The sequence below is a fragment of the Ctenopharyngodon idella genome, chromosome 23 (assembly GCF_019924925.1).
Source record: "Ctenopharyngodon idella isolate HZGC_01 chromosome 23, HZGC01, whole genome shotgun sequence".
NCBI classification, from domain to species: domain Eukaryota; kingdom Metazoa; phylum Chordata; class Actinopteri; order Cypriniformes; family Xenocyprididae; genus Ctenopharyngodon; species Ctenopharyngodon idella.
The window spans coordinates 9,550,225-9,578,133 of record NC_067242.1 but is presented as its reverse complement, the minus strand read 5'-3'; the positions used below and the strand labels follow the sequence as shown (position 1 = coordinate 9,578,133).

Here is a 27,909-nt window from a genome sequence, read left to right as displayed (position 1 = left end):
TCAGGTGTCGGGGAAGCGCTCTCTGGTACTGACAAATGAAGCCCAGAAGGAGAAAGTTCAACTGGTCAAAACTTTAAAAGATCAGCGCAGAGCAGTTGTTGATGCCCGGCACAAGTATCTCTTCTCAATCATTGCAGAGATGTTCAGCCTGGCGGACGTTGAAGTCGAGGAGGCAATCATTTCCAGTGAGAGGGTGTGTAAAATATGAACCTATTGACATGCTCAAAATCACAGAACATGTGGTTGCCACGTGTAAATGTATGTTTTTGTATTCTACAGTTCTTCATGATTGAGGAATTCTTCTCAGCCAATGGTTTAAAGAGTCTTATGTTCTTCTACCAAGTTAAGGTTTGGTAAAACACACAACTTGATAGTGACTTTGAAATATCCCTTAAGCATCTACCCGCCATGATACTAACAAGCCAATACCTGCCTGTATTTCTCTATAGTCCCAACCTTGGAGTGATACCTCAAATTTAGCCACTGGACAGAAGAAACTGTTTATCACAACAGGCACTTCTGAGGTACAACAACACTTGTACATCGTAGGGCAATTAATCACTGTTGCTTTAAATAATTTGAACTGCAATGTATAGTTATTAATTGGTAGCATTCGTATATCAAGGGCTAAGGTAAGCTTTACCATTATTGTTGCTCTTTTAACAAAACCCTAACACTACCATTGAAAGGCCTGAGGTCAGTAAGAGTTTTTTTTTAAGAAATTCATACTTTCATACAGCAAAGAGACATTAAATTGATCAAAAGTATAATGTAAAAACTTTTACATTGTTACCAAAAAATTCTATTTCAAATAAATGCTGTTCTTTTGAACTTTTTGCAAAGATAATATAATGAGCAGCAGAAAAATATGAAGCAGCACAACTGTTTTTTAGCATTGATAATAATAAGAAATATTTCTTGAGCTCTAAATCAGCATATTAGAATGATTTTTAAAGGATCATATGATACTGAAGACTGGAGTAATGACGCTGGAATAAATGACATTTTAAAATGCATTAAATATTATAAGTTGTAATAATATCTCAAAGTATTACAGTATTATTTTTGATCAAATAAATGCAGCCTTGGTCACCATAAGAGACTTCTTTTAAAAACATAAATCTTACTGACCCCAAACATTTGAACCATAGAGTATATATATATATATATATATATATATACCATTCAAATGTTTGGGATCAGTAAGGTATATTTTTATTTTTTATTATGTATGATGTGCAGTATAAACAGCATGTATATAGGCACAACATGACCAGTCAGTAAGACAAGTTGTTCCAGTAGGACTGTCCCTGCAATTAGTGCAGTTTAAGTAGCTTTGGGTGGACAGCATGTCCTAAATGGCGGGTGACTAAGTAACTATATATGCATGTTGCTAAGGAGAAAAACAATGAACTGGATTTCTCTTCACTCACTGATTGCAGGATCTTACCGGGCAGTGTTTGTTTTTCATGAGAATCACGAACAAGGCCATAACAACTACAAACATATCGCAGGTCAGTGTGGGAAGTTTGTTTGTTTTTTTCGATTGTTGGTATCGTCTATCAGTCATCCGATTGTCTTTTGTCATTCTCTGCAGGAGGTGAATTTTGAAATGCTTGACTGCTCAGAGACAAGTCTCCTGCACAGTTTGGAGTTTCTTTTTACTCAAGTCATGAACCAAGTCCTTAAGTCTCAAGAGGTATGATATATGATTCCATGAATTTGATGAATGATGCTGGGAAATAGGCCAGTATAGTATATCTAAATCATTGCTTTCTTCATTGGACCATAGGCTAATATACAAAGTCGACCTTTGAATAAATAATTTTTTTACATTTATAAATCATTTTTGCCTATTTACTAAAGCAAAGACAGTTTTAAAGGGTCTATGAAATCACAGTGCATCTATGCTGGTGTATTGGAAAACTTAGATATACACTTTTAGAATTTCAGTCTTTTCTTCCTGGAAAATCGAAAAATAATCCAGCGTTAGCGTCAGTTCTGGCAGGTCACATCAGTCAAGCTCGCATCAGCTGACTCCCAGGTGACTCGCGTCAACCTCTAGGAATACGATGCCTATCACAGCATCCATATAAGCTCCTCAGTATTATCAGCAGCTATCACATTTCTCAGGAGCTAATTATCCTCCTCCATCCCCAGCTCATCCTCTCATCAGTCAGGATTTGGCCTGATGATTCCCCTGAATCAGACTAATTCTTGAAATGTGTGTACGTTAAATTATTGACATTAATGATATCTGCATATGTTGGTTCTGTTCTGTTTACCCTAGGGGGGGTTATTGCTGCTCGCCCTGCTCTTATCAATGCTAGGCAGCATGTATGCACAGGGAGTTCTTGCCCAGAGCAGAACCATACCGCCAATCCAAACTCTATGCATTATCAATCATATCTGACGATAGTGGTCCTGACAGAATTGAAGACTCATCTTCTCCAAAGAGGCCTATACAAACTTTTGTCCAATTTCAAGAATGAAAATGTCTCTTTCCCCTTATTTATAAATACCAATGTCCTATTTCAACAGAAAATCTCATGAAAGGAAATCAAATTTGTGACAATTAAATGACAAAATACAGCATTTATGAACATAAATTAAGTTATTATTAGAATATGGAATACTACAGACTAGGACTACAATCAGAACTGTCAAAATCAAAACACATGACATATTAATCAAATCTTTCCTCTAGGACTGGGGAGCTATAAAAGATGGCCAAATGGGGCCCGATGTGCAAGACTTCCTGACAGTTGTGGATAAGTTCACCTGTAACGTCAGTTCAGGGATGAGGAACATGGAGGAAAAGTTTAAGCTTCATAACATCCCATCAGCCCCTGATCTCAGTCACATACGGAAGCCTGAAGACTTTAGTAATGCAGGTAAAGGGTCAAATATGGAAAAAAAATAAATCAATCATAATAGCACTATTTTTGACATCAAAGTAATAATGTTTACGTGAGGCAGAGGGATTGAAGTGTTTCCTAAATGCCAAATGTTAACACTTACATGCTGTTAGCAATTGCATAGCAATTCTCCCAATGCCACATTTATGGTGCACATAAAATAGCATGCTTCCTTTTAAGAACCATAAAAAGTACATTGTGTAATTACAAGCTAGTCCCAAATCTTAGCTGTTGTATTAATCTCCCCTTTTTGTTTTTTGTTTTGCTAAGCTAATAACTCTGAGCTGGTAGAGGGTCTAGAAACAGTGCTGTTACACTGGGCCAAGCAGATAGAACAAGTGCTTACAGAGAGTGAACGCATTAGGAAAGAATCAGATAATATTGGACCCTCAGCAGAGCTGGCACACTGGAAGCGCAGACTGATCACCTTCAGCAGGTACAATGCCATCCAGTAGTGTCTTTTTCTTCAGTATTAACATACAAGATTGGTATTTAATCTAGTGCTTATACATCTATATGTGTATTTATTAGATTTACTGTGTATTCATGTTTTTCAGCCTCTTGGATGAAATCAAGGACCCTTATGTGAAGAAGGTCCTTGGTATATTAAATGCAGCCAAGTCCAAGGCAATAAGTAAATGGAGAGAACTGGTCAGTTCAGTAGATGATCAGTGTGTATATATATATACTGTATATATAAACAAATCTCACTCTCATTACTGTAGTACTGTAATGAAAATGATCCTGTTTGGTAATTTTTGTTTTTTAATTAATATCAACAAATTAAATTCAGTACAACTAATACACAGTACTGTACCATTTTTAAAATATATATTTTTCAAAAAGATTTTTTTCAAATTACTGGAATAAGAATCTTAGAACTGTTAAGAACGGTTGTACATTGTACGTTTAATAACTGGTTAACGTGTGGTTGGTATTATGCTGTTTTCTGTCTATAGGATGCAAAGATTACAGTGGTGTCTAATGAGGCTAAAGATAATGTGAAATATCTAACTACTCTGGACAAGTTCTTTGAACTTTTGGAAAAAAGCACTCCAGTAAGCTCAAAATTTGTATACTTTACATTCTTCAGGAAAAATGTTATGTAACCAAGAGTGCCATTTATGGGACACTTTAAGGGTCACAGTTTTAACTTATGCACCAGTTGCATTAGAATATTTTAGTTATACTGTATATATTTTTTTCTCTTTGTTTCAGACTACCATGCTGAAACACATTCCTAAACTGATGAACAGCATATACATGATTCAGAGTGTGTCTCAATATTACAACACCTCAGAACACATGACATCGCTCTTTGTGAAGGTCACTAATCAAATGGTGACCACAAGCAAGGCTTATCTCTGTCAAGGGGTGACGAAAGTCTGGGACTTGGACAGGTCAGTCTTATGTAAAATGCTGCTAAAGTTCTTAGCCTGTAGAACTCTGTCTCTAAGTTTGAATATGGATTAAATACATTGGTTTGTACTCCCTAATAGAAAGGAACTGCTCAGGAGGATAAAAGAATGTATTCAGTTGAACCAAGAGTACCAGCAATGCTTCCACCAAATGAAAGAGAAATTAAACCAGAACCCTCTTGAACAGCAATTTGAATTGAGGTCTGTAAACCACATCTTTAAAGTCAACTTTAAATCAAATTGACACCATATTTAGTTTCTTAACTCAGCTCTACTGTGTTGTACCAACAGTGAAAATTACATCTTCGGAAAGTTTGACACATTTTGCAAACGTCTGGAGAAGATAACAGACATAGCCATAACTCTTGAAGATTTTTCAGGCCTGCAGTTTATGAAAGTTGAAGGTGTTGAGAAAATATACATGCGCTACCAAACGATTGTGACCAGCATCAAATCCAAGACCTACAATGTGCTTGACCATCGCAAATTGGACGTAAGATCTCTCATTGCTATATATTCTTCGATGTAGTCTCAGACATGAACCATCTCTCATATGACATTATGTTTCTTTCAGTTTGACAATGACTACACTGAGTTCAGAAATCAAATCCAGGGCCTGTATCAGTCTCTAGATGCACTGATTGACACTTGGCTTCAAAAACCAGTAACTGTAAGGCCATTTGAGTTATATTATTAATTGAACATTTGAATGACTGACCCATTCATTACAGCTCATGACCAGTATTGCGTAAATATATTCCTCCTACACTGAAATGAAATTTATTTACTGCACCCACAGACTGAGCAAGCCCTTGACCTGTTGTCCAATTTTGAGAATGGTGTGGGCAGACAAATGGACCTCAACCAGAAGTATATGGTAGTTCTGCAACGGTACGAATATGACCTTGAGTTTGTACGCAAATGCTACCAAAGAGAGAAGGACAATCCAAATTATTTTCATCTGACCCCTGTAAGTTCCTTATTGAGTGATTAGCAAACTGTTCAGCTCTTATTCATATTTAAATCATTTAATAAAGGCTGCATACATGCAAACAACTTATTTTACATGCAGTATATGCAGAATGTCCAACACAAGAAAGCTGTGTTACTGGAACTAAAACGTTAATAGTGTTTTACATTTTCTGTTGCAGTTGGCAAAGAAAATTGCATGGTCACAACATCTATTTAAAAAAATTGAGTTGCCAATGCAAATCCTAAAAGACAAATTGCACATTTTGCAGGTAATTGGCAAAGACAACACAGAACACAGTTTATTTATTTTTATTTGAATGGAGTTTGTGCCTGAAAAAGATCTTTTAAGAAACTCAATTATTTTATCCTGACCTTTAGATGCCAGACAGGAGGAAGATTATTCAAACGTACAACAGACTTGCTGCCGTGCTCCTGGAGTATGAAATGATACATCACAGAGCTTGGGCTGAAGGTGTAGATCTTGGACTACATGGTCTCAAAGCTTCACTGCTGATCAGACACCCAAATACTAAGGTTCGCATCTACTTTTCAGTACAAGTTTATCACTTTAAGCCAGAATTTCAATATTCTTTGGCAAAATGGATCAGTACTGTGAATGTATGCAGCTTAATTAATTGTTAATTTTGTTTGTTTGTTTTTTGTTTGTTTGTTTGTTTTAAAAACAATTAAATTAATTACAAATTCTAATTTTGAATTTGTTATGTGTAAAACCCAAACTGCACACTCATAAACACATAAAAAGTTTATTTTATGGATTCTGTAATTAAATCTTACATTATTTGTGGCTAGGTGTTCTACGTGAATCTTGACCCTCTGGTCCTGGAGGTATTGCAGGAGGCAAATCACATGTATCAGTGGGGTGCTGATGTACCTGATGTTATCCGCAACATGGCTACCAAACAACCTCAGCTGAAGGAGTATCGTGAGAAGTGAGTGTATAAAAGAGATTTACCTTACATTAAAATTACAGTGATCATATTACACCAGTAATTTTCACCTTATATATGCAAAAAATATTGCACAAAGAAGCACGATTTATATAGCATGTATAGTTGCAACGTATTTTATGAAGAGTTCCAAATCAGGGGCTGGATTTACAAAAATCTTCTTAAGAAAGAAGTTAAGAAAATTCTTAAGATAAATTCTAAGAAAAGTTTTTGAGAATACAAAATATTCTTAATTTTATTCTTAAGAATAATTTCTAAGCCCCTGGGGCTGGATTCACAAAACATTCTTAAGAATAAGAATAGTCGTATGAAAATAGTCTGTACAAAAATGTTCTTAAGAAAATATTTGAGAACTTAAGAATTCTTCAAGAATTGCACTTAGGAACATTCTTACAAACTCCTTAGAATTTATCTTAAGAATTTTCATAACTTTTTTCCAAGATTTTCGTGAATCCGGCCCCAGGTTTGTAAGTGATTCTATGATTGTTAGGATGTATGTTGGCATTAGACAGCGAGGCATCACATACGGTTTTGGGACAAAGCTACTGTAATAAAATCAACAAACAAGCATACATTATTGTTCTAAATTAAAATGTAAAGTTAATACTTTTATTAACATGAAGTGGAATTTCACTGGTTTCAGATTACAGGAGATGCTGAGGAAATTTACGACAACAGTCAGCAACATACCCAGTGTGCTAAAGTCCCCGATGAAGCCCTTTATCTCATCTGTGAAGACTGCCCTCTACCCTGGACTGACCATTCTCTCATGGACATCCCTCAATATTGACTACTGTAAAACAGTTATTGCATGAATTACATTAGATCAGTTCAAGTTTAGTTCGGAGTTGTTGTCCTAAAACCTTTCATCATCCATGCTAATTTTAATATGGAAAATGTTTACAGAGGCCCCAAAAAGTATTTGAACAATTTAAAAAATATCTGAATTTCTTTCCATTAAATAACAAAATATCAGCATCACTCCCCTTAAAGGGATAGTTCACCCAAAAATTAAAATTATCCCATGATTTACTCACCCTCACCTCATCGTAGGTGAATGACTATCTTCTTTCAGATCTTTTTCGGAAGCTAGTTATTTTACTTCATAAAGTTTTAAATATGGATATTTTTCTTACAAAAACCCATCGCTTTGCATCGGAAGGCCTTTATTAACTAAATTTATGATGGATGGATGGATGGATGGATGCATTTATTTTGGGCTTCAAAACACCGCCCCTGTTCACTACCATTATAATGCTTAGGAGAGCCAGGATATTTTTCAGTATACCTTTGATTGTGTTCGTCTGAAAGAAGAAAGTCATATACACCTAAGATGGCTTGAGGGTGAGTAAATCATGGGATAATTTTCATTTTTGGGTGAACTATCCCTTTAATAACCAAACTTTGTGTATATAGAATGAGATTAGGACTCATTGACCCAGAGCGTATTAACCTGCAGTGTGTATGTGCCGAACGAAGAATCATGCACTATGCAGTATACACTGTATAAAACAGAATTTTGGGGTCGCTTTTTAGAAATATTATGAGGTTAATTCTATTCAATGTCTAATCCTAACTTATTAAGTCTTATTATCTTATGTATGTATTAAGTCTTTTCTCAATGTTTCTCAGTCATAGGCTGTGTGTACAAGGCACTGCAAAATCTGGAACAAGTAGCGAAGGTTGCTATGGATATTCTGCATTGTCGAGTTAATAGGGCCTTAACATCCATGTCTTTCACTTATCTGCTGACACTGCCCAATTACGAGCCAGTTACACTTGAGACATTCCTCGCCGATGCAGAGACCACCGTCAGCACTGAGAGAGAAGTGCTGAAGATGTGAGTGACACTTTTAAAATCAGTTTTCTCAGAATATATGGTTAAAACAGACGAGAAATCAAAGCTGCGAGGGCTACAAATGCAGACCGTTCAGAAAGTTCCTATGTCTTAAGGTCCAAGATTGTCTTTTTTTCACTCATATTTTGTTCAAAAGGTGAATTTTCAATGTTTACGTATAGCTAGATAGGCATAAAACTATAAAAGACCTTTAAGAGAACATATTTATATTCCTCAAAGCCTTGCTTTCATGCATGTCAAATTAAATTGGATAAGGTTCATAGTTAAATGTGATCTGAAATTATTTGAGGATTCCTTTGTTTTCATTCAAGTGCAAGCCAGCAGGTGGAGGGCGATGTTTTGGCGATAGTTGAGGAACTGAATAGACTGCTGAAACCTTCAGAAAGAGTCAACTTGGAGGTGCTGTAAATATATCAATTATCAACTCCCTTTGGGAGTTTATTATTGTGTGTAATTCTGAAATACTTTAGCATTCGATTAGACAACTTGTTGCTCATTAAGGTCAATTCACATCGCACCGACAGATGGCAATAGACACTTTGTCGGGTTTTGTCAAATCAGTGTGTTACCCCTGTCAGGCATCTGTTGAAGCTTGTTTTCAGCTATTGAACTTGCTGAATCGGAATTAGAATGACTTAGAAGTGATGTGCTGTAATCTGCATTGGTCTGCTTCTGTGGTTGCAGTGTGAATTGGCCTTTATAATGTGCAATATTACTATTATAAACTCTTACACTACACATAAGTAGTTTTGTGATAAAATCTTCACATGTATATTCAGAACTACCAATGTCTGCATCCTGATGCCAAGCAGAGGACACGTTGTCTACAATGTCTGCCATGCGCTTTCTACATCATGATCGGACATTTTTGTCAGAAGAACACAGATGCTCTGGTCAAAGGTATACATACATTATGCAATCATGCATCAGAGTTTCATCTCAAAATGGAGACCCTTATTTTAATGTATCTGTAAGAGTCACTCATTAATGTTTTTGTGTTCTTCATTTGAAAGCTACCCAACGCTCTCTGGATGCTCTGCGACGTCGGCTTGCTGTGAGATCCACCCGTCGGTTACCTCTTTTAAGGGCTTCAGTTGAGCTGACCTTTCCCAACATCGTTGTCAGACCAAGTTTAGAGCAAATACAGGTACTGATGTGAAAACAGCATGGAGCATAATTTCAAAATATAAAGTATAGTTACACATCTATTCAAAAATTTGGGGACAGTAAGATTTTTATTTAGTTTTATTTATTTATTTATCTTTTCTTCAGCAAGGATGCATTACATTGATTAAAGGTGATGGTAAAGACATTGAAGTTTTACATTTCTGCTCCAAATAAATGCTTTCTATTCATCAAAGAATCCTGAAAAAAATTTATCAGTTTCAACAAAAATATGAAGCAGCACAACTGTTTTCATCATTTGTAATAATAAGAAATGCTTCTTGAGCCCCAAATTAGGGGTCATGTGACACAGAAGAATGTGATAATGAAAATTCAGCTTTGATATCACAGAAATAAATTACATTTTAAAATATTTTAGAGTAGAAAACTTTTTTTTTTTTAAATGTAATAATATTTCACAATATAACAGTTATTACTGTATTTTTTGTTAAAAAAAAATGCAGCCTTAATGAGCATATGAGAATAATTTAAAAAACATTAAAAAAAAATTGTACTTACCCCAAACTTTTGAACGGGAGTGTGTACAGTATATATACATAAAACACAAACATAGAATAATAAGATGTGATTTGATTGACAATCTTAGTTAGTGGCTTTTCATAAACCAGCAGAAATTGACATCTTAATGTGTATAAATTCATATATACATATGTACATTCATATATACATAAGACTTTAGTTTGTCTTTACAATTCTTAAACGCTCACTTGTCCTTGTTTTGCAGGGCATTCTCAATAAAGTAGTGAACACGGTGCTTTCAATGGCAAAGGATATTCCACTCTGGAAATTTTACTATATCCAAGAAGAACAATGGCAGGTAACAGGATTAAAGGAATGATCCCGGTTTAAAACAAGTTAAGCTTATCAATACTGTACATTGCCTCATAGACTTCCATTGTCCATGGAAAGTGCAAGTGATTTTTGCTTGATTTTACTCACAAAATTAGCATTTGGTAATCAATAGCATGCCACAGATGTCTTATAAACTTTATCAGAGTTTAGTTGACTAGAAGTCTTGTGACTCCACAGGCAGAGCAGCAAGCAGCGCGGGAGAATGGAGACGATGCTCTGGTGACTAAACCACTCATGCTGAGGTCTCTGGACAGACAGGTGATAGAACACAAGGATGTGAACAAGGCTCTGGCCCAGCTTGTCCCTGTGGTGTCCTCCCTCAGAGTAGATGCTGGGGATGTCCTTAAAAGGTTGTCTCAATTTTCAGCTCTGTGGACCCAGGTACTTAGAAAAAAAAAACGTTATATTGAAATCAGTCCAGTCCATTTAAAACACTTGATAAGAACAAACTGCATCTAAACGATGGTTTGGTGATTTGAGTGATTTGTTGTACCCCCTAATTTTCCTGAAGGTTCACTTTGCTAATTTATCCCTGTTATATTCAGTATAGTCCTAAAATGTATAAAACATGCCACATTTGTGAACTGCAAAACCTGTCTAGAGTATGTCTGTGTCATATTTCACCCTTAAAAGAAAAGGTGATTTTTGAATGAAAAAAAGAAGCCTGTTTTAAACTCCAGGACCATGAGGATAACTAAATTATCATTACTGTAATGCATATGAATGTTTAATGAGTTTTTCTCATTACATTTTCATTGAGATGTCATTACAGTATTTTAATGTTTTTTATCAGTTTTTATTAAAATCCGTCAAAATCAAGTCAAAGAAGCACAATAAATACAACCATGATGCATGAACACTTTGCAATTAAAATCTTATTATTAGACTGTGATTGTTATGAAAATAATGTCACAAAGCAAAAGGTCTTAAACACACACACACACACACACACATATATATATATATATATATATATATATATATATATATATATATGTAGGAGTGATCCAGGCATGTTTTTGACAGGTAAATAGTAATACACATTAGCCACATACACACTGTAAAGTTTCAATACAGGAATCCCATAAATTATCGTTGCATGTGTATAAATTATCAGGAAATTTTAATTCTGGAGTGAACTAATCCTAGATGTTCGGATCGGTTCCCTACACACTGCGTAGAATTTTTGTAAATGCGGTTGTCATTGACTGAACTTTTTGTGTACTGAACAGGTGAAGTGAATTTATCTGCAATGTGTACGTGGCAATTGTTTAGCATCAGGATATTGAAATTTGTGACATTTCTCCAATCCAGGACGTAGCAGAACAGGTGAAAGCATTTTTGGAGACCAACCCATCTTTGGCAGAATTCAGTGCCCAACTGTCTCAGTACTCTGTACGTAATGGTTAAATAAGTCTTTTATAGTTTGAAGACAGCTGAAAGTGATCCTAACTTCCACTACATATATTTGATCAGGAATTTGAGACCCAGATTGAAAAGCTACCTTCCACATATACTGTGAGCCCCATCCTCTATGAAACTGACTCCCTCAAAGTGTCCCTCATTGAAGAGTGTCGCACCTGGAAATGCGCATTCGGGGCGGCTCTAAACCAGAAGGCCTCTGCGAGCATGACCGAGATTAGCTCTTTTGTGGATGGGAAGAGGAGGCAGCTGCAAAGGCCCATCTCTGACCTGGATGATGTGAGGGAAACTATGGCTGCCCTGAAGGAGGTACACGAAGCGGAGATAAAGATAGACACACTCATAGGTCCGGTGGAGGAGTCGTTTGCCCTGCTGAATCGCTATAAGCTGTACTACAGTGATGGAAATGCGGAAAAGATTGATGGGGTGGTGTACGCTTGGAAGGAACTTAATGTGATGGTGAGGAAATTGTTTTTGAGACCCCATGAAATAATCTTTAAATAAATAGCAGTATATTTTCTTTTTCTACTTACTAGGAAGTAGAGAATAATCTTTACCTCGTCTTCTTGGGTTTTCGTTTTGTAAGCATTTGCTTGTACATGTACGTTGATATTTTTTATTTTTAAAGGTGAAAGAAACGAATGATAAGCTCTTGGAAATTCAGCCTCACATGAAGGCTGAGCTTGTAGCTGGAGTTGAGATCTATCAGAAATCTGTGCAAGATTTCTATGCTGACTATGACAACAGGTAACTGAGTTAATTTGCATATTGTCTTCATATAATCCCTTATGTACCTCTATCAGTGATTACAGTGTCTAAATCCTCTGTGTGTTCAGTGGTCCTGGGGTAGCAGGTTTGGCTCCACGTGAAGCCAGTGACAGGTTGCAAGTTTATCAGGCCAAGTTTGACGAACTGTGGAGGAAATATGTCACCTTTTCCAGTGGCGAAGAACTGTTTGGCCTCCCTGTTAGAGGTACTTGTTTTGTTTTTTTTCCTTGATAATATGAGTTTAGGTTCAGAAAGATTATGGTAGACACCATGCTTTTAAAGATTTGTTATGTTTTTAAAAGAAGTCCCTGATGCTCACCAAGGCTGCATTTATTTGATCAGAAATAAAATAAAAATAGTAATATTGTGAAATATTATTACAATTTAAAATAACTGTTTTCTATTTGAGTATATATTAGTTGTTAGGACTCTTTTCTCTTTTTTTTCCGTCTTTTTATTCTCTGTTTTTTTCTTCTTTCAGAATATCCTGATCTTCACAGAATCAAACGAGAGCTCAACCTTTTGTCCAAGCTGTACAGCCTCTACAATTCTGTCATTGACAGCGTTACTGGATATTACGACATCTTATGGACCGACCTCGATATAGAAAAGATAAATAGCGAACTGCTGGACTTTCAGAATAGGTTTTTATGATTCTCACTATTTAAACTTTAACAAATATGGTATGAACTAAATTTGAGAGCTTATTTTGTAATTCATTTCAAGGATCCGTAAGCTACCCACGGCCCTGAAAGAGTGGCAAGCTTTTAATGACCTGAAAAAAACCATTGATGACTTCAATGAAACTTGTCCTCTGCTCTACATGATGGCAAATAAGGTGACGTTAAGCAAGCATCTGTACATTGACATCATATTGCATTTATACACAGCAAACAAACATGTAAATATTGTATTAACATACACATTCATGACTAGGCAATGATGCCCCGACATTGGCAGCGCTTGACTGATATTACCGGCCACAAGTTTGAAGTGGAAGCTGTGAATTTTAGCCTTCGAAATGTCATGGAAGCACCACTGCTAAAGGCCAAAGAAGATATTGAGGTATTGTATGGGCAAAATATTCCATTACATGTATGTGCAATACTATTAAACATATCCTTAATACTTGGAACCAGACTGATTGCATAAAAAACACAAGGCTGTCAGTATCTTATAAAAACTTCTGGGTACCAGGATGTGTGTATCAGCGCAGTCAAGGAGCGAGACATTGAGGCCAAACTCAAAGATGTTGTGACAGAATGGAGCAAACATCAGTTCATGTTTGCATCATTCAGGTTGGAGAAAGAATTTATTTGTGATTAAATTCATTAATTTGTTATAAAATCAATTTTTACAAAAGGTAAATAACCCTTTCAGGAATCGCGGAGAGCTGCTGCTAAAGGGATCAGACACTTCAGAGAAGGTGGCGTTAATGGAGGACAGTCTTATGGTGCTTGGGTCTTTAATGAGCAATAGGTATTTTGCTGAATACAGTTATACAATATTTTACTTTTTTTCCCAAATCATTTAGATATGATTCTTTGATTTCCAAATATATGTAATGTAATGTAAATTTAATATTGTATTTCATTACAGTTGAATGTAAATTTGGCTAAATTCTTGTTTCAGATATAATGCTCCGTTTAAGCCCTCCATCCAGGAGTGGGTGCAGAAGTTGTCAAACAGTTCAGAGGTGATTGAGAAGTGGATGACAGTCCAGAACCTGTGGCTGTACCTGGAGGCTGTGTTTGTGGGTGGAGACATTGCCAAACAACTGCCACAGGTAGCTTGACTCCAAATACATAAACCTTTTTTTGTACCTTGTGAGTTGCCAATTGTCTACATAGGCAGCCACCTTCTAAGGTAAATTCCTCTCTTAAAGGATTAGTTCACTTCAGAATTTCCTGATAATTTACTCACCCCCATGTCATCCAAGATGTTCATGTCTTTCTTTCTTCAGTCGAAAAGAAAACATCAAGGAAAACATTCCTGGATTTTTCTCCATATAGTGGACTTCACTGGGGACCAACGGGTTGAAGGTCCAAATTGCAGTTTCAGTGCAGCTTCAAAGACCTTCAACCTGTTGGTAGCTGTTTAAGTCCACTTTATTGGAAACATCCTGGAATGTTTTTCTCAAAAATCTTAATTTCTTTTCGACTGAAGAAAGAAAGACATAAACATCTTGGATAATATGGGGGTGATTAAATTATCAGATAATTATCATTATCACAAAAACCGCACCGACTAACTGTCACATTCTGCTTGTACAACAACAACAAGCACAACAACGGAAAAAAAAATAATTTAAAACAAAGGCCAGAGCAAGTACTTGACATTATGTCGACATTTTTATATTCAGAAACTAACTATCTGCAAAATCAGATACTTGTAACACTTCCACAGATATTCTGGATCATAGTAACCAAAACATCTCAACTTAAAAAAAACAAACAAACAAAAAAAACGCTGCACTGCCGAAGTGCTCTCAGGCGCCTACACCTAGAGGAGCGTCTGGCTTAAACACTTAAATACTGGCCTAATACTCACTCACATACATTGCACAAATACCACTCCTCATGTAAAGTACACAAGAGTGCTTTAATTATATTAAACTAATTTTATATTTAACCTTTTTTTACAATGTACTCTCTGCAGGAGGCTAAACGCTTCCAAATCATCGATAAAGCATGGCAGAAGATAATGCAGCGAGCACACGAGATTCCTGGTGTGGTTCAGTGCTGTGTTGGGGACGAGACACTGCAACAGCTGCTGCCACACCTTTTGGAACAGCTGGAAATGTGTCAGAAATCTCTGAGTGGATACCTGGAAAAGAAACGCCTCGTCTTCCCTCGGTTCTTTTTCGTCTCTGACCCTGTGTTGCTGGAGATACTGGGTCAGGCATCTGACTCACATACCATACAGGTGTGTTTATCTAACTTTGGGATTTTAGCATTATGTCACAGAGCCACACAACAGTTCTCACATCATTGTGGTTACCATTAGCAGCATTTAGTAAATATGAAATGTTATATGAGATGTTCAAATACCATATAGGATTTATTTTTATCATCAAACTTTATTAAAATACAGCAGGTAATAAATGAACCAATTGTGTTTTATTATTCACTTTATTTGAACAGAAACAACCTCTTTTTTTTTGTCTCTTCATGCCTTTCAGGCTCACCTGTTGAACCTATTTGATAATGTGAACAGAGTTGTGTTTCATGAGAAAAACTATGACCAGATACTTAGTTTTCAGTCACAGGAAGGGGAAACAGTGGATCTGAGTAAACCAATCAATGCCCAGGTACAATATTTCTGAGATTCTGACCTTTAAATACATTAAATAGCATAATCCTTGCATTAAAATGATACTTCAAACTATGTGGCTTGTTGAAGAGAGGCGTGCTATAACCGTAAGCTATTTGGGTTTATGGTTTTTGCCTGATGAATGATAAAACTGGGGGGAAAAATCCATAGACTTATAATGATCCACTGATAATGAAGATAGTTACTGATCTCACACTACAGGGTAATGTAGAAGCCTGGCTGGGTCTCTTACTGGAAGGAGTCAAGGAGACCATTCACAACATTATACGACAGGCCCACATGGCTATTGGTGACCAGGGCTTTAAACTGGTGGAGTTCCAGTCGATGTTCCCTGCTCAGGTTGGACTGCTTGGCATACAGTTCATCTGGACCAGAGATGCTGAGGAGGCTCTCCGCCATAGCAAGTCTGATAAGAAGGTTCAAACTTTGTCCTTACTTTGGGTTTTCATGCAGTGCTTGAAGTGGGATGGTACAGGCCACCTGATGGAACGCAATTTCAAACCTTGGGAGTACTGGCACTTTTTTTCCCACTTCAAGCACTGGTTTCATGCCATAATTAAAATCAGGAGGTTGTGTTTTATTAATGGACCACTTTCTTTCTTTTCTTCCCCATAAATCAGTTCTATATAAATGTTCTGTTTTTTTTCTGTTACAGTCTGTTTTTACATTGTTATGTAAGATGTTTCCCATATTTGTTGATTATTTTGTCTTTTTTTAACAGATAATGCAGACTACTAACCAGAAATTCCTGGATCTTTTGAACGAACTGATTGATATGACTACTCATGATCTGACCAAGATGGACAGAACCAAATATGAGACGCTTATCACCATACATGTTCACCAGAAGGACATTTTTGATGACCTGGTGATTGATTTTTGGGTTTTTTGAAAACAGTTGTGCTGCTTACAATTTTTGTGGAAATCTTGATATATTGTGTTTCAGGATTTTTTGATGAATAGAAAGCTCAAAAGAACAGCATTTATTTGATATAGAAATCTTGGTAACACTTTACAATAAGGTTTAATAAGTTAGCATTTGTTAACTACTTTAGTTAACGTGAACTAAGAATGAACAGTACTTCTAGAGCATTTATTATTCTTAGTTAATGTTAATTTCAACATTTACTAATACATTATTCAAATCAAAAAGCTGAGTTCTTAACATTAGTTAATTCACTGTGAACTAAGATGAACAAACAATGAACAGCTATATTTTTTTATCAACTAACATTTACAAAGATTAATACTGTAACAAATGTATTGCTCATTGTTAATTCGTGTTAGTTAACGCATTAACTAATGTTGACAAATTAAATATAAAGTGTTACTGAAATCTTTGGTAACTATCACATTTGCTCAATTCAATACATTTACAAAAAAACAAACACAAAAAAAACATACTGACCCCAAACTTTTGAACGGTAGTGCGTATTTCTCCAAGTTCACAATCGTATTTACATATCAAGTTCATCAAGTTCACATATCAACCTTTTACAAGATTGATTTTTTTTTTTTCAAGTCTAAACTTCACATTGCCTTTGTATCTCCCTCTGAAGGTACGAATGAACATCCGGTCACCTTTAGATTTTGAATGGCAGAAACAGTCCCGCTTCTACTTCATAGAAGACACCGACAGATGCATTATCCAAATCACGGACGTGGAGTTTGATTACTGTAATGAGTATCTGGGCTGCACTGATCGTCTGGTCATTACACCTCTCACCGACAGGCGAGTGTAGATACACTGAAGAGGCCAGATTCTAGAAATTAAGACAGTGTTAGCAAAAATGGCTCATAATGAATACCACCCATTGTCTTCAGTGTATTTACCACTTGTTTATTTTGGTTTGTTCCTCACAGATGTTATATCACATTGGCCCAGGCTTTAGGAATGAGTATGGGAGGGGCCCCTGCAGGCCCTGCTGGCACAGGAAAAACTGAAACCACCAAAGACATGGGCCGCTGCCTAGGAAAATATGTGGTTGTCTTTAATTGCTCCGACCAGATGGACTTCCGCGGACTGGGCCGCATCTATAAAGGTTGAGTGCACCTGAACTAACTTCTCAAACTGCTTTCTTCTCTTCCATCTCTAAAATAATCTTAACAGAGCACCTGTTTGACCCTTAATCAGATTAGTATATACATATTTAAAGTGTGTGACCTTTTCCGTTGGCTCTTCATGTTTATAATGTTTGTCAAACAGGATTAGCCCAGTCTGGTGCGTGGGGCTGTTTTGATGAGTTCAACCGCATTGAGCTGCCTGTGCTCTCAGTAGCTGCTCAACAAATCTACATCGTCCTGCAGTGCAAAAAGAACAAAAAACTTCAGTTCATATTCACAGATGGAGATGTGGTGGATATGGATAAAGAGTTTGGCATCTTTCTTACTATGGTAAAGTGACAAATTTTAGCCCACCTTGGTACTTCATGTAATTCATTTGCAGTCATCAAAGGGAAACATGTATTTCATGTACAATATTGAATTTTCATTCATACTCTTTCTTCAATATTTTTCCCCTCCATTAATTTGTAATTTTCATCACAGAACCCAGGTTATGCTGGTCGTCAGGAGCTGCCTGAGAATTTGAAAATTCAGTTCCGCACAGTGGCCATGATGGTGCCTGACCGAGCCATCATCATGAGAGTTAAACTTGCCAGTGCAGGTTTTCGTGAAAATCAAGTCCTCAGCCGCAAGTTTTACACCCTGTACAAACTGTGTGAGGAACAGCTGTCTAAGCAGGTATCCACAATACATTATTAAAACAAAATCTAGTGGCAAGTCACATTCATTTATATAGCACTTATTACAGTACAGATTGTTTCAAAGCAACTTCACAGAAATAAACAGGGAAATGACAGTGTTCATGTTATAAACTTCATCAATTTGTTTAGAAATATTTAAAAAAAAAAAAAAAAAAAAAAGGGGCATGGAAAGCTACTAATAAAGATGGTGACTCATTTTTTACATGACATGCCACAACTAAGGCTGTTTACATGGGACACATTAAAGTAAACATTATTGGTTGAGCTGGAAAAAGATTGACAGACCTCAGCAGACTGCTCTCAATGTTTAGATGGTGCCTGGGGGGCTCAATGTTTACACTTCTGGGGGAGATAAACCCATGAATGACATAGTAATAGTAGTCAAAGGTCAATAAACTGGGTTAAGAGAATGTATTTTAACATTAAAAATCTTACATAAATGATATTAGGCAACATTTATATTCAGAAAATATATCAATGAACATTTTTAAAAAGTTTCTCTTGGGAATATATCTGATTTTTTTTTTTTTTTTATCAAATATCAAATTGAATTTTTTATTTATCTATTATTGTTGTTATTTTTATTTATTTATTTTTGTTTGTTAGTAAAGCTAATATTGTTAAATTATTATATACAATTCATTAAAGTATTGTTATTATGATTATTTAGAATTTATTACTCTTGAGTTTTCCATGAATGTAGCCTGATACGCTGTTAAAATTTCAATAAATAAATAATAAATACATTAAATGTTTTCTTTGTTCATGACATGGGTCTTGCTGATATTTTTCATATTTTTTATTACTCAACAGGTCCATTATGACTTTGGCTTGAGGAACATCTTGTCTGTTTTAAGAACTCTGGGTGCTGTGAAGCGATCCAACCCAAATGAGCCAGAGAAGACGGTGGTCATGAGAGTTCTGCGTGACATGAACCTCTCCAAACTGGTGACTATGATTGATCCAAATTTAATTGGAAATAACACCTTGAAGTAATAGGATAAATGTGTCAGATGTTCTCAGCAAATTACTCTATTCCTGCCTATTCCTCCATACAGGTGGATGAAGATGAGCCCCTATTCATGAGTCTGATAAATGACTTGTTTCCGGGCATCATGCTGGATAAAGCCGGTTATCCTGATCTGGAAAGTGCTATCACTAAACAAGCTGAAGAAGCCGGACTGATTGCACACCCACCCTGGATTCTCAAACTTGTGCAACTATATGAGACTCAGAGAGTGAGACATGGTTAGTCTTTATCCATTTTACTTCTATTAAAGTTATAAGAATGATCATACATGTAGGCATGCACATTTTGCTAAAGAAGACAATGTCAACAAATTGTCCTTGCACTCAACCATCTATTTCTTCTCTGTGCATAGGTATGATGACCCTTGGCCCCAGTGGAACAGGAAAGACCACATGTATCCACACTCTAATGAAAGCCATGACAGATTGTGGAAGTCCACACAAAGAAATGAGGATGAATCCCAAGGCCATCACTGCCTCCCAGATGTTTGGCACATTGGATGTGGCAACAAATGACTGGACAGATGGTATCTTCTCCACACTGTGGAGAAAAACTTTAAAGGCCAAGAAGGTGAGAGAATTGTGTCAACAAGCAACTTGTATGATTGAATGACACGCTTGCGTAAGCAATTTTCTTTAATTTGTTTGTCGTTATTCACATTTTTATGGGTCCAACCCCAACTGATGAATATGACTTTGAATAGCAATTTAATTAAATTTAAGTAAATTTGATTGCAGTTTGATTGCACAGTGCTCATGACTTTCACTTGTGATTTCCAATTAAATTACAAAATGGTAAAACATTTCACAGGGAGAACACATATGGATTGTTCTTGATGGTCCAGTCGATGCCATCTGGATCGAAAATCTCAACTCCGTCTTAGACGACAACAAAACCCTCACCCTGGCAAATGGAGACCGAATACCAATGGCTCCCAACTGCAAGGTGGTATTTGAGCCACACAACATCGACAATGCATCGCCTGCCACTGTGTCCCGCAACGGAATGGTCTTCATGAGCTCCTCTGTTCTAGACTGGAAACCCATACTGCAGGCCTGGCTGCAAAAGATCCCAGTAATACAGTCTGAAGTGCTACTGGCTTCCTTCAACTCTATCTATCAGGTGACAGCTAGACATGAGGGCATTATTTTACATGCTCTCTGATACATAGGTTATTGGAGTACAGCTTAACTGATACAACAAGAATATTTAGTTGGTATCTAGTGATATAAAGTGTGTAAAACATCAATATAAAAAATAGATCAATACAATGCTTGTAACCATAAAGCTTGTAAGCCATTAGGTGGTTTATGAATATAAAAAGTTCTATTGATTCTTTGACATTGCCTAGGGAAAGGTCAGAGAGAATTTTGTACATAATTTTCAAGAGCTCTCAGTGACTATTGATCCTATGAAACTGTGAGATATCTAAAACTAATTGCATTATTAATTTACACACTTTTCCCTGCTAACATCTACATTTTCCACAGGATTTGATGAATTTTGTCTCCACTGCGGTTTCCCCCAAAATGCAGCTGCTTGAATGCATGTACATCAAGCAGACCATTGATTTATTACAGGTAAACTGGGATGCACAGACACAGTTGTTTTCAGGTGTTATGAAATAAAGGAACAAGCCAAATGAGGCTGTAAAGCTTGAGTAGCTTTTTGCATTAATATACACTAACAGTATATACGTATGCAGAATATGATTGTGATCTATAATCTTGAAACTCAGATAAAAGATAGTTCTGATTTATTTAACACAGGGCCTGTTACCAGAGGTTGAAGAGAAGCATCTAACAGAGGCTCACATCAACCGTCTCTTCATATTTGCTGTGATGTGGTCTGTTGGTGCTTTGCTGGAATTGGATGATCGAGCCAAGATGGAGGTGTTCCTTAAAAAGCATAATGCCAGGCTGGATCTGCCCCGCACAGAGGGAGACCAGACCATCTTTGAGTTTGTGGTCAGTGCGACTGGAGAGTGGGATCTCTGGTCTACAAGGGTAAGATCATTAATTAAGTATAATGTTTGAAAACCATTAGTGATCTTTAATTATAGCATGTCACATGCCACAAGTTAATGAATTAGCTTCCCTAATTTTCCTTTTTGCTAAACCTCCTGTTTATCTTTTCATTCAGAGGATGAATGGTGTTTCATACCTTTTCATTTTAACTGCAATGTCATCAATAGGTGCCAGAGTATCACTACCCCAAAGACACAGTTCCTGATTATGCCTCCATTCTCGTACCTAATGTCGACAATATACGGACAGACTTTCTCATGCAAACCATTATGAAGCAAGACAAAGCTGTTCTGCTCATCGGTGAACAGGGAACAGCCAAGACAGTCATGATCAAGGTGCGTGTCTGTTTCAGTTAATCCATGCTAGTATTGGCAGCAATTGCCTGTAGTAAGATTTCATTTTTTGAAAGAAATTTCTTTTGAAAAGCAAGGATGCATTATATTGATCAAAGGTGACAGTAAAGACATTTATAATGTTACATAAGGTTTCTCTTTCAAATAAGTGCATTAGAAATCAAGGCATCTGAGTTTTGAAAGTCACACTATCCAAACTTTCCCACAGGGCTACACCGGCAAGTATGACCCAGAAACACATTTGAGCAAAAGCCTAAACTTCTCCTCGGCCACCCTGCCTGGCATGTTTCAGCAGACCATTGAAAGCTACATAGACAAACGCTTGGGCACAACCTACGGACCTCCCGGAGGGAAGAAGATGACCGTCTTCATTGACGACATCAACATGCCAGTTATCAATGAATGGGGTGATCAGGTGAGGAGTCACATGCTGAAGTTCAACTGCAATCTCAGCAAAATGTGCACTGAATTACGCTACCATCTTATCATGGCATAATGTATACATCTAATAAAAAAGCCCAACATTTTATTAAGTAAACTATTATAGCATCCTATTTCTTATTCTTCTTGACTGAGCCTCAAGTGTTTTTGTTCACCAGATCACTAACGAAATTGTTCGTCAGCTGATGGTGCAAGGAGGTTTCTACAGCCTGGAACGGCCTGGGGAATTCACCAGCATAGTCGACTTGCAGCTGGTGGCTGCCATGATCCACCCTGGAGGTGGCCGCAATGATATCCCCCAGCGACTAAAACGCCAGTTCTGTGTGTTTAACTGCACTCTCCCATCCAACTCCTCTATAGATAAAATCTTCCACACACTGGCCAGTGGTTATTTTTGCTCAGAAAGAGGCTTCCCGGAAGAGGTGTGCTCTCTGGCTGCCGCCTTGGTCCCCACCACCAGGAGAGTGTGGCAAGCGGTCAAAGCTAAGGTACTGCTTTGGTAATTTTATCAAAAGAGATATTACTTACAGGACATGAAATGTGGGTGCAGGTTAGGTGAATTAGTCCAGGGTGCTTTTCCCTGCCTTTGGCCTAGGAAACTGGGATAGGCTCCAGCCCTATGACTTAGAAGTTTGTATAAGGAATAGAGAGACATGAAATGTAGGGGTGTGACTCTGTTGTAGGCTCCTCCAAAATTTGATTTGGTTTCAATTCAGGAAATCATTAAGTTTTCTGAGCCTTTTCAAACATGCCTGCAGCACAAGGTGGTCCAAATTATTTGAGAATGGTGCCCTCTTGTGGTCAGTATGCTTTAATGTAAGCTGTAAACTTGATTTTGTTGCTGTTGATCGATACGAACAACATTATCTTTGGGACTTTATAGACAATAATACATTACATTCTTATCCTGTAAATTATTTATGGGAAAATGATGATATTATGGTAGCTATGCGATGTATTTTATATACTTTAACGTTAAAAAGTTTGAGGTCATTAAGATTTTTTTTTAAAGGAAATTATTAGTTTTTTCACTGTATTTTTACTACAGCATAAGAGTCTTATGCTAAAAAAAAATCTCACCGACCCCAAACTTTTGAACGGTTGTTGTGTATATTAATAAAATAATAATTTTAAGTTTATATTGTTTTCAGATGCTGCCTTCCCCCGCTAAGTTTCACTACATTTTTAACCTGCGTGATCTGAGCAGGATATGGCAGGGCATTCTCACTGTGGGATCAGAAGTGTGTAAGACACCTCAACTGCTAGCTTCTCTTTTCCGCCATGAGTGCTCACGTGTCATCGCTGACCGCTTCATTGATCAGAAGGACAGAGAGATTTTCGATGGCATTTTGGAGAGGGTGTGTCAACTAAATCCTTACAGGCTTCATGATCTATTACCTCATGGACATGATGTTTACTTATATTGAAACACATTTTGTTTTATTGGGCTTTAGTGAAAGAATCATAGATTTTAAGCATTTAATATGTATTTCTTTACATTTATATATCATCTGATTTCTCTACTGTTCTGTGCTCTGTAGATCTCTGTACAGGATCATGGTCCTGGTCTTTTGGAGCAGGGGCCATGGGAAGAGTACTTTGTGGACTTCCTGCGGGACGCTCCAGAGATGACAGGAGATGAACCTGAAGATGCAGAGGTTGAGACACCAAAGGTCTATGAGCCCATTCCTTCTTTCAAGGCCCTATCAGAGCGCCTGTCTGTGTTTCAACAACAGTATAATGAAACTGTTAGAGGAGCAGCCATGGATCTGGTCTTCTTTCAGGTTAGTGGAACAAAAATGATGATGTTAACCTGTTGCATAAAGTGGACAGTGCTCTGAAATATGGAGCAGCTGCTCCCCTGGCATTCTGAGTTTGAGTCCCGACTCGAGGTCATTTGTCGATCATGTTCAACTTTCTCCCCTCCCCATGGTTTCCTGTCCTTTCTATCCAATATTTTTAAAAATAACTTAAAAATATTGAAGTTTATATAATAATAAAAGCATCTCTTGATGCAGGCTAAGCTAAGTTGCTTTTTAACTCGTTTTGTTAGAATGTGTTTGTGTTAGTCTTTATTTTGATTATCAGTTGTCTTTTGTTTGACATACATTAACGGTACTCATTAGGATACTTTTTAATTTCCTGACTATTAGTATATTTATGTATTAGCATATTGATGTATACATTTTTAATTCCTCGCATTAACCTCTATACACTCTCACAGGATGCCATGATCCATTTGATGAAAATCTCGCGGATAATACGGACAGCTCGTGGTAATGCTCTACTGGTTGGAGTCGGTGGTTCTGGGAAACAGAGTCTCACCCGACTTTCATCCTTCATTGCTGGATACCAGAGCTTTCAAATCACAATGACAAGGTGAGAATATTATAATTCTTCTCAAATTTGATGGTTTGATTTTTTATGTTGTTGACATAAGGGCTTTTCACAATTTAAATAGTTAAACAGTCATTCCTAAACCCAGTGTAAACGGAATCCTTGGTTATTTTTATTCACTACTCATACTTTACCAAGGGTTAACAGTTAATCTGGTGTATTTCACACTGTTTGTTCCTAAACCCTGGGTTAACGCTATTATTTGCATATTTGCAGTGTCAGTGTTGAACAAACAGACAAAAGCCCTATAGTTAGGATACAGTACTTGATGCTTTCTATCAAAGGTGTAAATTTACTTTGGTGGATTTTTAATTGTTTAGAGTCAACACAAAATCAGATGTGATCATATTTTCTTTGACGAGATTTAACATAATTTCTCCCCTTACAGAACATACAATGTGAGTAATCTAATTGAGGACCTGAAAGCCCTGTACAGAATTGCAGGTTTGGAAGGGAAGGGCGTGACCTTCATCTTCACAGACAATGACATCAAGGATGAAGCTTTTCTGGAGTACATGAACAACGTTCTGGCATCTGGAGAAGTCTCAAACCTGTTTCCTCGAGATGAGGTAGATGAGATCACCCAAAGTCTTATTCCCGTCATGAAGAAGGATCTCCCACGTTGCCCACCCACCATCGACAACCTCTACAACTACTTCCTGTCCAGGGTGCGCAGTAACCTCCATGTGGCTCTTTGCTTCTCACCAGTTGGCGAGAAACTGCGTTCCCGTGCCCTGAAATTCCCTGGCCTCATCTCAGGCTGCACTGTTGACTGGTTCCAGCGGTGGCCACGCGATGCTTTAGTAGCCGTGGCTCAGCACTTTCTCGCTAACTATTCACTGCGTTGTTCAGACGAGGTGAAGAAGAGCGTGGTAGAAACAATGGGAATGTTCCAAGACATGGTGGCTGAGATCTGCACAGAGTACTTCCAGCGCTTCAGGCGTCAAACCTATGTGACTCCCAAATCCTACTTGGCATTCATTAAGGGATACCAGATGATTTACTCAGAAAAAATTGAATATGTTGGGATGCTTGCAGAGCGAATGAACACAGGTTTGCAATTACATCTGTTTTAGATGCAAAATTTTAGATTCCTTCCATCTTTCCAGAGGTTTAGGCATTACCACAGTCAATGTTTAGTCTAGAGAGGTAAATGGGTCAATGACATGACGTGCATATTTTTGTGTCCAAGTGCATTATTTTCTTTTAAAATAATTTGATAAATTCATGACATATATCACTTTGTTCTATAAAACCTATTTAGTTTGAATTCATTTTTAGTTCATTTAAATAATACATATCTTTTTATGTTTTGTAATCTTAAACCCCCAAAATGTTAGGAGGTGCAACTTTCCGAACAAATGAACATACAAAGAAAACTATTTAAAGTGGTGTCATAATAATAAAAAATTAAAAACTAAATACTACAGTAACATTTTAGGTTTGAAACCTTTCATGTAAACAAATTTTATAAATATCGGTAGTTTTAAAGCTGTTGAGATCATTTAAAAAAAAAAAGTTTGGTCCAGCAATTTGTATATTTTCAAATGTCAGGTTGGCACAACTGCAAACATGGCTCTTTTATAATGAATTGACAATGTAATAACAGTAAACATGATAATGCATCATCCAGAGGACCCCAACTGATCCTTGTGGCAGGGTGAAAAGGTTTGTAGATCTCTCTCAAATACTGGTAAAAACGGCTAATTTCAAGTATGGGTGGATTGGTACACTTTCCATGTCAGGTGGTACAACTACAGTATATTCATACAACTATTTGGTTGTACTGCCTGACATTAAAAAAAAAAAAAAACAGTCAAAAATGCATTTAAACACTTTGAAATGTTATTTAACAACTGAAACTTGTTTAAACACATTGTCCATGACTCAAAAATATGCATTACATCAGTTTTGAAAAGACTTTTTCATTTGTCAATGACCCATATATATGAAAATTGTTCATATAGGAAAACAATTTAATGTTTTGAATTATTTTGGTGATAGTTTGTGTAACATGGAATAAACCAAAAGTATTTTACTATTTTTTTTTTTATCACAGAAGGCTGAATCACAAGGTCATAAGCTGTTTGAAAATGAACATAATTATGGAAAGAACCATCTACAATGTAGCAGCAAAGCATCTGTTTATATTCTAAACTAATCTCATCTGCAGGTCTCGAGCGCCTCATGGAGGCCGAGCAGTCTGTTAATGAGCTTCGTGTGGAGCTGAAAGAGAAGGAGAAGGTATTGGAGGTGGCTAAACAGAAAGCAGGTGAAGTTCTGCTGGAGGTCACCACCAAGGCACAAGCTGCTGAAAAGGTGAAGTCTCAGGTACAGAAGGTGAAAGATAAGGCCCAGGCAATTGTGGATGAGATAGCAGAGGAAAAAAAGGTGGCCGAGTCCAAACTTGAGGCGGCCAAACCAGCATTAGCGGCAGCTGAGGGTGCGCTAAAGGTAGATGTCCGGAGCGCCCCTAAAACATGATTGAATTAAATAATTTGTGAACAGTTTTTCATGTTGACTTGAAGATCTTACATGAATTTAGTCAACTTAAAGCTTTTATACCATTTGTGGTTTCTAGACCATAAAGCCTGCTGACATTGCGGCAGTGCGTAAACTGGGAAAGCCTCCACATCTGATCATGCGGATCATGGACTGTGTACTGCTGCTGTTCCAACGACGGGTGGATGCGGTCACCATGGACCCCGAGAGACCCTGTGTGAAACCTACTTGGAGTGAAGCTCTTAAATTAATGAACAATACTGGATTCCTCAGCATGCTGCTGAACTTTAACAAGGTCAGACAACACGATGTAATACTGATACACAAATCTTCATTTTAGGTGTTTATTAAAATGATAGATCTGGCTCTGAAATCTTATTGGATGAGTCATGTTATTGTAAAGTAACTGATGCACACACCTGTGTCTACACATCACTTGATTTCTATCTTAACTCTCTAAAACCTACTGTATAGGTCAAATAGTTAGCATAGTCACAGTGGAATCAACACTAGGACAGAAATAAAGCAAAGATTAAACATATGAATTTCTATCTGACCTTATTTGACCCTTCCCTTTGGGTCAAAGTGATTAGATGCATTAAAGTCATTAATGCTTCATGGTTACTAATGAAATTCTGAGAATGTGCCAGTATATGTTTTCACGGTGCAACAGCATCACACTTTCTTTGACATTTTTGTT

General features: G+C 37.0%; 2 protein-coding genes across 2 annotated transcripts in view; one reads left to right on the top strand and one right to left on the bottom strand.

Annotated features, from left to right (window-relative positions):
- Nucleotides 1–27,909, bottom strand: part of LOC127506258 (acid-sensing ion channel 1C) — a 225,187-nt gene that overhangs the window by 11,652 nt on the left and 185,626 nt on the right. The window lies entirely within an intron of this gene.
- The window catches only part of LOC127506253 (dynein axonemal heavy chain 5-like), a 37,866-nt gene continuing 11,389 nt past the window's right edge, over nucleotides 1,433–27,909 (top strand). The window contains exons 1-54 of the mRNA XM_051882543.1: nucleotides 1,433–1,514; nucleotides 1,598–1,699; nucleotides 2,708–2,894; nucleotides 3,189–3,354; nucleotides 3,476–3,569; nucleotides 3,878–3,976; nucleotides 4,137–4,318; nucleotides 4,418–4,537; nucleotides 4,628–4,829; nucleotides 4,911–5,006; nucleotides 5,136–5,306; nucleotides 5,488–5,577; nucleotides 5,687–5,842; nucleotides 6,119–6,258; nucleotides 6,920–7,071; nucleotides 7,909–8,116; nucleotides 8,446–8,533; nucleotides 8,914–9,034; nucleotides 9,148–9,281; nucleotides 10,044–10,136; nucleotides 10,349–10,552; nucleotides 11,486–11,566; nucleotides 11,648–12,052; nucleotides 12,222–12,340; nucleotides 12,430–12,566; nucleotides 12,843–13,005; nucleotides 13,088–13,199; nucleotides 13,298–13,426; nucleotides 13,559–13,659; nucleotides 13,742–13,840; nucleotides 13,994–14,147; nucleotides 15,020–15,286; nucleotides 15,543–15,671; nucleotides 15,896–16,111; nucleotides 16,416–16,562; nucleotides 17,254–17,426; nucleotides 17,558–17,736; nucleotides 17,901–18,088; nucleotides 18,242–18,436; nucleotides 19,273–19,407; nucleotides 19,518–19,707; nucleotides 19,842–20,059; nucleotides 20,300–20,611; nucleotides 20,980–21,069; nucleotides 21,259–21,495; nucleotides 21,684–21,851; nucleotides 22,078–22,284; nucleotides 22,469–22,798; nucleotides 23,462–23,668; nucleotides 23,852–24,094; nucleotides 24,535–24,689; nucleotides 25,096–25,760; nucleotides 26,881–27,161; nucleotides 27,289–27,504. Of these exons, the coding sequence (XP_051738503.1) occupies nucleotides 1,470–1,514; nucleotides 1,598–1,699; nucleotides 2,708–2,894; nucleotides 3,189–3,354; nucleotides 3,476–3,569; nucleotides 3,878–3,976; nucleotides 4,137–4,318; nucleotides 4,418–4,537; nucleotides 4,628–4,829; nucleotides 4,911–5,006; nucleotides 5,136–5,306; nucleotides 5,488–5,577; nucleotides 5,687–5,842; nucleotides 6,119–6,258; nucleotides 6,920–7,071; nucleotides 7,909–8,116; nucleotides 8,446–8,533; nucleotides 8,914–9,034; nucleotides 9,148–9,281; nucleotides 10,044–10,136; nucleotides 10,349–10,552; nucleotides 11,486–11,566; nucleotides 11,648–12,052; nucleotides 12,222–12,340; nucleotides 12,430–12,566; nucleotides 12,843–13,005; nucleotides 13,088–13,199; nucleotides 13,298–13,426; nucleotides 13,559–13,659; nucleotides 13,742–13,840; nucleotides 13,994–14,147; nucleotides 15,020–15,286; nucleotides 15,543–15,671; nucleotides 15,896–16,111; nucleotides 16,416–16,562; nucleotides 17,254–17,426; nucleotides 17,558–17,736; nucleotides 17,901–18,088; nucleotides 18,242–18,436; nucleotides 19,273–19,407; nucleotides 19,518–19,707; nucleotides 19,842–20,059; nucleotides 20,300–20,611; nucleotides 20,980–21,069; nucleotides 21,259–21,495; nucleotides 21,684–21,851; nucleotides 22,078–22,284; nucleotides 22,469–22,798; nucleotides 23,462–23,668; nucleotides 23,852–24,094; nucleotides 24,535–24,689; nucleotides 25,096–25,760; nucleotides 26,881–27,161; nucleotides 27,289–27,504 (9,498 nt within the window). The 5' untranslated portion in view covers nucleotides 1,433–1,469. The remainder of the gene's footprint in view (nucleotides 1,515–1,597; nucleotides 1,700–2,707; nucleotides 2,895–3,188; nucleotides 3,355–3,475; nucleotides 3,570–3,877; nucleotides 3,977–4,136; nucleotides 4,319–4,417; nucleotides 4,538–4,627; nucleotides 4,830–4,910; nucleotides 5,007–5,135; nucleotides 5,307–5,487; nucleotides 5,578–5,686; nucleotides 5,843–6,118; nucleotides 6,259–6,919; nucleotides 7,072–7,908; nucleotides 8,117–8,445; nucleotides 8,534–8,913; nucleotides 9,035–9,147; nucleotides 9,282–10,043; nucleotides 10,137–10,348; nucleotides 10,553–11,485; nucleotides 11,567–11,647; nucleotides 12,053–12,221; nucleotides 12,341–12,429; nucleotides 12,567–12,842; nucleotides 13,006–13,087; nucleotides 13,200–13,297; nucleotides 13,427–13,558; nucleotides 13,660–13,741; nucleotides 13,841–13,993; nucleotides 14,148–15,019; nucleotides 15,287–15,542; nucleotides 15,672–15,895; nucleotides 16,112–16,415; nucleotides 16,563–17,253; nucleotides 17,427–17,557; nucleotides 17,737–17,900; nucleotides 18,089–18,241; nucleotides 18,437–19,272; nucleotides 19,408–19,517; nucleotides 19,708–19,841; nucleotides 20,060–20,299; nucleotides 20,612–20,979; nucleotides 21,070–21,258; nucleotides 21,496–21,683; nucleotides 21,852–22,077; nucleotides 22,285–22,468; nucleotides 22,799–23,461; nucleotides 23,669–23,851; nucleotides 24,095–24,534; nucleotides 24,690–25,095; nucleotides 25,761–26,880; nucleotides 27,162–27,288; nucleotides 27,505–27,909) is intronic.